Genomic DNA, 7497 nt, shown 5'->3' with positions numbered 1-7497 from the left:
CCCCCTCCCTCCTTCCCTTCTTCCCTCCCTCCTCCCCGCCCTCCCAAGTGCACAGCGCATCCCCAGGCTGCCGCCGCCGCGGGGGTACCTCCTGCCCCAGGCTTTGGTGGCAGGAGATGCTGGGACAAGAGTGGGGACTAGAAAGGAGGCGGTAAGGGAATGGCTGAAGTCAAGTAGTCTCAATGAACAGTAAGAAGCACTTGAGGCTCATGGCTATGTCCAAGACGACAGTTCTTTCGGTTTTCTTGTTGTTGGTTTTTTTTTTTGGTTTGGTTTTGGTTTAAGTTAAACCCACTGTCATTTCACTAAGGCACAGTCACCAAGACTTTTGCTGGGAGGCTTTGGTCGCCTCTGGAGTTAAAGTGCGGGATCCAGAGCCTCCTCCTTTCCCCCTCCCCGCCTCCCAGGACAGGCAGGCAGGCCGGCCCCTCGCAGGGGAGGAAGGGGGGGGCGCCATTAAGCCAGGGGGGTCTCCACAGCGTACGGCTGGAACGAGGCCGAGCCCCCCGCCGCCGCCTGCAGCGGCCCGGCCAGCCGGAGGGGCCCGTAGAGCGGGGAGCCGGGCAGCGGGCCCCTCCCGCCCCTGGGGAGGGCGGCGGGGAAGAGCTGCCCCCGCGGCCGCTCCGCCGCCGCCGGCTCGCCCTGGGCCAGCGCTTGCCGCCCGCCCGCCAGCAGCACCGGCGACGGCTCGCCCAGCCCGTAGGCGCAGAGCTGCAGGAGGCCGCCGCCGTAGAGGGCAGCGGCGTGCGGGGGCTGCGGGGCGGCAGGTGGGTAGGGGAGCAGCGGGTAGGGGCCGGGAAGCAGGTGCGGGGGCGCGGGCGGCGCCGGCCAGAGGAGGCTTCGGGCGTTCGGCGGCGGCTGCTGCGGGGCGGCGCGGGGCCCCGCCGGCCGCCGGAGGAGGCTCTCGATGGCGAAGGAGCTGGAGAACTTAGCGCTGCCGCTGCCCGTTGCCGCCGCCCCGCCGCCCGCCGCCGCCGCCTCCTTGGCGGCGGAGCCTGGCGCGCAGTTGCAGGGCGAGGAAGCGCAGCAGCAGCGCGGAGATCCGCCGGGGGACGCGGGGCACGCTCCGGCCGCCTCCTGCGGCGGCGGCGGGGCCGGGGCTGCGGGGCGGGCGGCTTGCGGCGGCGGGGCGGCGCGGCTGAGGCGCTTGCGGCGGCGGCGGAAGACGCCGTCGGCGAAGGTGTATTCGCTGCTGGGGTTGAGCATCCAGTAGTTGTCCTTGCCCCAGGGCCGCGCCGGGTCGCGCAGCACCTTGACGAAGCAGTCGTTGAGGGAGAGGTTGTGGCGCACCGAGTTGCGCCAGCCGGTGTAGGCGCCGCGGAAGAAGGGGAAGCGGCTCATCAAGTAGTCGTTGATCTCGGCCAGGGTCAGGCGGCCGCCGGCCGAGTCGCGGATGGCCATGGCGATCAGCGCGATGTAGGAGTAGGGCGGCTTCGGCCGCCGCGTGTAAGGCTTCCCCTTGGCGCTCTCGGCCGCCGGCGGCGGCGGCGGCTGCGGGGTGGGGGGCGGCGGTGGGGGGTGCCCCGGCAGCCCGGCCCCGCCGCCCGGGCTGTTGGCAGCGCAGTCGCCGTCCGAGCCCAGCTCGCTCTCGGCCGGCGCCGGGGAGAGGGAGCCGCTGCCTTCCTGGTCGCTGCCGGCGCTCAGCTTATCTTCGTAGTGCTGCGAGAACACCTCCAGCTTCATGGCGGCGGCGCCGGCGGCACCCCCCCCTGCTCCCTGCGGCTCCGCTGGGCGGGCGCGACCCCCGCCCCGCGGCGCGGCCTGAAGGGCGGCGAGGCGGCCCGGACGGTGTCTGTCCCCCCGCCGGCCTGGACAGCTCCGCGGCAGCAGGCAGGGCAGGCAGCGCAGGCAGGGGAGGGCAGCGAGGCTCCGCTCCCGCCTCACCCGGGCTCCCTGGGGGTCGCTGGCAGGGGGCTGGCCCCTTCCCCGCCGGGGGACTCCGAGGACAGGCGGCGGTGCCCAGCTGCCCTCGACGGCGAGGCGGAGGACGGGGCGCTTCCTCCGGCTTCCACCTCCTTCTCCCCCACCGGGGCGCTCTCTCTCTTTCTGCCCCCCTTCTTGTCCTTCTCCCTCTTTACTCTCGCTGCTCCATGGGGCCGGAGGAGAGGGGCGAGGAGGCCCCCAAGGAGCCGATGTTAGCGGGGGGGCAGCTACTGGAGCCGGCTTCTCTCCGCGTCCCCCTGAGCCCGGTCCTCCTCGGAGTCGCTGCCGCTGTTACCGTCCGGCAGTCCCTGGGCGCGGGGAGAAGCTGTCAAGGGACGTCGGGGTTACTCCTCTCTCTCCGGCTTCGGCCCCCGTCAGTGCCGGGACGCCGGGAGGGCTCCTCGCTGCAGCGCAGGCAGCAGCCGGGTTATTGGGGTTATTAGCGTTATTGTCATTATCTCTCTGTTCCCCTGTGGTTCTGTGTCTCTCCACCACTTTCAGACCAGCCCATTATAACGCCGGCGAGAGGCGGAGCCAGGACAAAGATCTGAAAGGATGGTGGGTGGAGAAGCAAGGTAGCAAAGGTGGGTACGGGCTAATAAGACGTATCAGAGCCGTAATTAGCCGAGATGACAGCGAGGTCTTGTTGGAAAGTTATTTTACGAAACTTGTTTGTATTTTCTCCTGCCAGGTCCCTCCCCTTCCCGGGTATTTCGAATCAAGCCACAGTTCGGCGCGACTTCGGAGAGCCGGGCCCGCCTCCCAGGTGTAAAATGCAGCATGACGTATAGGTGGCAGAGCAGAACCTGCTACATGCAGTGATTTATTTTAATAGCGCCGTATATAGCAACAAGTTGTAATGTGACAGCTCAACAACCTGTTGGAAAATAATACACGGCTTCGCAGTTGTGAATTCCTAATGATTTATGTAACCTGACAAAGTCGTACAGTCCTGCCCCCTCTTTTCTTCTATCATAACCGCACCCGGTGCAGGGGGAAAATGGGAACAGGTAGGCAATCCTGTGGGCTTTTGCTACGAGAGGATTAGTCAAAACGTTAACCTTAGTTTTAAGTGTGTTACTGTGCATGGCTTGATCTCTTCCCAACGGTGTGTTGATAACCTCTCTTACAACTGTCACTCTCCAATAAAATCTTTTACCGTGTTTTTGGTTTTGGGTTGGGTTGTGGTTTATTTTTGGTGTGTTTGTTTTTTTAATAGTGACTTTGCTTTTACATTTTTTTGGACATTCTGTAAAAAACTGGGACAAAATGTGTTTGGTAATTTTACCTAGGCGCGTCTCTTTGTAGAAAAATGAGTTGTGATTTTTGGGTGTGTGTGGGTTTTTTGTGTTGTTGGGTTTTTTTAAGGTTAAGTTGTCAGAGTCACACCTTCCTTCAGAGGTTTTGCCTCCTTCCTTCAGCAGTGGAGAGGAGAGCTCTCTGAAAACTCCCTGTTCAGTCCTATCCTGCTGTTCAAAGTCAATTGCAAAACGTTGACTTCATATGACAGTAGCGCTAGTGTCTGCAAAGCAAGAACAAAACAAAGATGTCAGCAGAAATCTGGTGTGCTGCTTATATTTTATTTCTCGTACATACACTTTTGAGTTTTGTGTCCTAGAGTAAGAGTTGGATTGCTCCATCTTTTCCAAAAGCAGTCTTTCTAAGTCAAACCTTATTTTAGAATAAATACTTAACGCAGAGTTGCTCCAGTTAGGACTATGCTGGTGTGAGGAGTTGTAAAGAGTGTCAGAGAGGAACATGGAAAAAAAAAAAAAAAAAAGGAGGTTTAAAAGACTTAACAGAAGAAACAAGCAGCACTACTTTCTGTCTCAGTCTTTCTTTAATAGAATATATGTGTGCCCCCCCCCCCCCCATTTAGTTTAAAGCTTCACCATTTCTCCAGTTAGCATGAGTCTTAAATAGTAAATACCGAACAATGAGAGGTTCTTCTGTTCCTCTGGTTGTACTCCTGCTAACTTTAATAATAATAGGGTTGATGTGTTCCTGTTCTCCCTAAAGCTGTACCAGTTCAGAAAAGCTGGCCATTGAGAAAGACAAAAATAAGAGGAGGGAGACCTCTCTTGGTTCTTTGTTGTTGTCTCCATGTAATGTAAACAAAGATCTTTCAGTAAAGTGTTGCATTAGCTCTAGGTGCCAGTGTTTGTGTTAAAGGGTATGGGAAAAAGCTATCATTTCTTCCAAAAACTTGTATTTTCTAAGATGATGCCAATGGTGAGGGTAGGTTTTTTCCTCTTCCTGCTTTTGTTGTAAAAAGCAGTGAAGTAGCGATGATTTGCTAGCTTACCTTTGATGTTTATTTTATTACTGTTCCACTATTTGTGTGGAAAACGTACACATTGTCTCTTATCTTTATTCAAAGGACTTAAAAAGTCATTCAAATGCTGTAGGTAAACACATCAGACATAACAGAAGCTTTTTCACAGCCATACTTCAAGACTAGGAGTGGATGGCAAAGCTGGTTTTGCAAGATTTAAGAGAGGACAAGAAGCTTATAGTCAAAATAATATGATTACAAAGATAGCTATTAATGGCTGGGAGCAGGGAACATTTCTAAGATCAGCACTGGTTCTTGTTGCAGCTCAAGGGCGCTTTGCTGCCTCTCTGCCTGTTGTAAACTGGCCCTTGAAATCTGTGCTGGCTCTTACCTGAGAAACCATATGAAAGTGCTTATGTGAAGGACTGTGTATGGTTTAAACAGAGCCTTCCTGGCCCAAGTGAGAGCGTTGTCAAGCCCATTGCTATTGCTGCCCATGAATCAACAAACGAAGTTGTAAGAAGTGGCAAAATAATCCAACTACTCGCATCTCTCAGCACTGAGAGTATATGTAACCTCAAATCTTTTCCTGCTATAGTTTTTTTTAAAGGCACAGTATCGCCTTCAGGTTTATAAAGATTAACACAATCATCGGAAAAACCGATTCTGTTAAGTAAACTTCACATCAAAAGCACTTTGATGTGCTGTATTATAGCAAAGCCAAACACTCCACCCCCATCACCCCAAGAAAAACCTCCCAAAAACCTCTAGTGAAGCAATGTAAAATAAAATCTAATTCTTTGTTCTAAAATGAAATGTCTCTTCCTCTTTAGAGCAGCAGAGCAGGACTTTTTTTGATGTATGACCCCCTCTTCCTACCCAAAGCAGTACCTAGTCAAAGACAAAGGGGCGAGATCTGAATGGTTGCTTGAAAATCACACGCTCCACTTTGCTTCCCGTTTTCCATAGTATTTGACTCATTTAATTAAAAAATATTAAGTGTGCCAATGGGTATTTGGAGGTAGGGCAGTGTAGTCCTTCGCAATTTGCTCAAGCTATGTATATACTCTGAATATTAAGGAATAAAAATATTCCTTACTACATGTAGCAAAATGCTACATGGTCTGGTGGTTGCAGGTGTATTTTTGGTTGATCCAGTTGTGTTGTCTTTATTTTAAACTACAATTTGGTTTTGCACTTGAGCAAACATTGTGCAAAGGTGTGTCACACTAAGGTCTTGCTTTTAATGTTTTTTTCAATTTATTCCCCCCCCCCCCATCCTTTCTTACCATCTTTTCTGTATTCTGTCCCTTCAGACTGTTAACTAGATTTGAGAGGGCTGAAGATCATATTAAGCACAACTGGTCAGTAAAGGTCTGTCTGTGGTGACTGGGAAAGTACAGTGCAGTTAGTGGTAGGCAGGCTTATTTGTACATCTGAGATGTCCGGCACACCAGCTGGACAAAGTGCTTCATCATCTCTTCTACTCCCCCTGTAGCAAGCTGCAGGAGTGTGCTGCCTTGCCAGGAATGATGAAATTGGATAATGCAATACACTGCACGAGCAACAATGGGCTGGTTCAAAGGGTTCCCTTTGGATGGGCTGCTCACAGCAGGAGACGTGCCTAGCATGCATAAATGAACTACAGAGTCTGTGAAGGTTGGGTAATTGCACTGTGTATATTTTTATAGTTGAAGGAAATCCAACTAAAGACTGAGCTGTAAGAAAGGAGGTTAGTGGAAATTCCTTCAACCCTTGAGAGGAAGAGTTTGATCACTGAATTCATGTCTACGTGAATTCCCACGTTGGGAACTCTACAGATTTGCACTTTTTCACAAGGACAGCCATCCCCTGTGGGCAGAGATTTTGTCATGTCTTTGGCAGGTACTGAGAGATGAATTTACAATGGGGACTTCCATTTCAACTTTGTTTCACACTGTCTTTATTTTCTTGGAAGCTGTTGCTCCCAATTAAATTTTCCTATGGCATCACTTCCTCCCTGTGCTCATTTCATGTTCCGTAGAAAAGTCTACCTCTAAGCAAGTTTATTTTCTCCAGTGTACTGGATTGTGACAAAATGGGCAGGGACAGATTTTCTCCTGTGAAGAGGATAACATTATTGCTGTTGTTACTATTGCTTAGTACTGGAGAAGTAATTCCTGGTTCTTACACCATCCTTTCCACCCAGAGATCTCAGAGTTCTCCCATTTTTCAAGTAAAGAAGAGTGAAGGGGCACCCTGCTGAAAAGTCTGGCAAATCTGTTTCAACCCTCTCTGTATAACTGAGCTCTTTGGAGTCCTTGTCCTGTGTTGTGTCCGCTGAGGTTTCCACTACAAGGCCTCATAAGAAGTGTTGTACCATTTAGCAAGGAGCTGACAAAAGGGAGATTGCTCTGCCCCAGGACTCAGATAATTTATAGCTAATTCTCTCTTTTTGCTAGTGCTATGTTAAGCCTCAGGGGCTTGAATGGGACTCCACACCAGCATAAAATGAACAAGACTGGAATATATTGCAGGCCATAAGAGGACATGACATAAGAGTGCAGGGTGAAGAGTGAGGTTAAGTCAACACAGTATTTACAACATATTTTGCGATGACTTAATTTTTTAACTGTCCCCATAGGCTCTTCTCATAGCTGGTTACCTGTTTTCATATAACTGCACCAAAATAGAGAAAATCCAAGTGCCAATGGACTTAGAGGTTTGTGGATCTCTTCAAGCAGATTATTCTTACAGTAATAAAGAGACTGGTACTGGAAGGCACCACAGGTATTGATAAGTCTGGATGTAATTGTCAGGATGGAATTGTTTGCTCAGAGACAGGCTCCACCGCAATTAGAAGTTATGTTGTGCTGTGTTTGTTATGAAGTTATGATGCAGAAGCCATTTGGTGAAATTCTGTGGCTCTCTGCCAGGAGTAGTGAATGTTTCTTGCTATTGGTGCCAAACAAACTTAAAAAGAAACCATCGTAGCTTGTTATTGCTGGTGCCAGACCAAATATCTGTTGGCGCCAAACTTGGTATTGATGCCAGAGGCTTGCTATCACTGGCCCGTGATATGAGGAAACACTGGCTGAGCTGTTACAATAGCCACTTATTGCCTTCAAGTCCATGCATAGATGAAGCAGAGGGAACAACTTTGAAAGAGAAGTACAGCAAAATTAAGCCAGAGTTGAAGGGCTTTGAATGTGCGATGGAGCCATTGAACTTTGCTAGCCCTTCCTGCAATACAACTAAGTCTACTCAAAACCACATATATTTTACTTGGGTAAACAAGTGACTAGAGATATGAAGGATAT

The 7497-nt window shown here is 51.3% G+C and overlaps 1 protein-coding gene across 1 annotated transcript; it reads right to left on the bottom strand.

Annotated features, from left to right (window-relative positions):
- Positions 1–456: 456 nt before the first annotated feature.
- FOXQ1 (forkhead box Q1) lies at positions 457–1683 on the bottom strand. Its single transcript, XM_051610252.1, has one exon. The coding sequence runs from the start codon at positions 1681–1683 to the stop codon at positions 457–459; it is 1227 nt and encodes a 408-aa protein (XP_051466212.1).
- Between the last annotated feature and the right edge of the window lie 5814 nt (positions 1684–7497).

Source organism: Apus apus, chromosome 2 (assembly GCF_020740795.1).
Source record: "Apus apus isolate bApuApu2 chromosome 2, bApuApu2.pri.cur, whole genome shotgun sequence".
Lineage (NCBI taxonomy): Eukaryota > Metazoa > Chordata > Aves > Apodiformes > Apodidae > Apus > Apus apus.
This window is presented reverse-complemented; position numbering and strand designations above follow the sequence as displayed.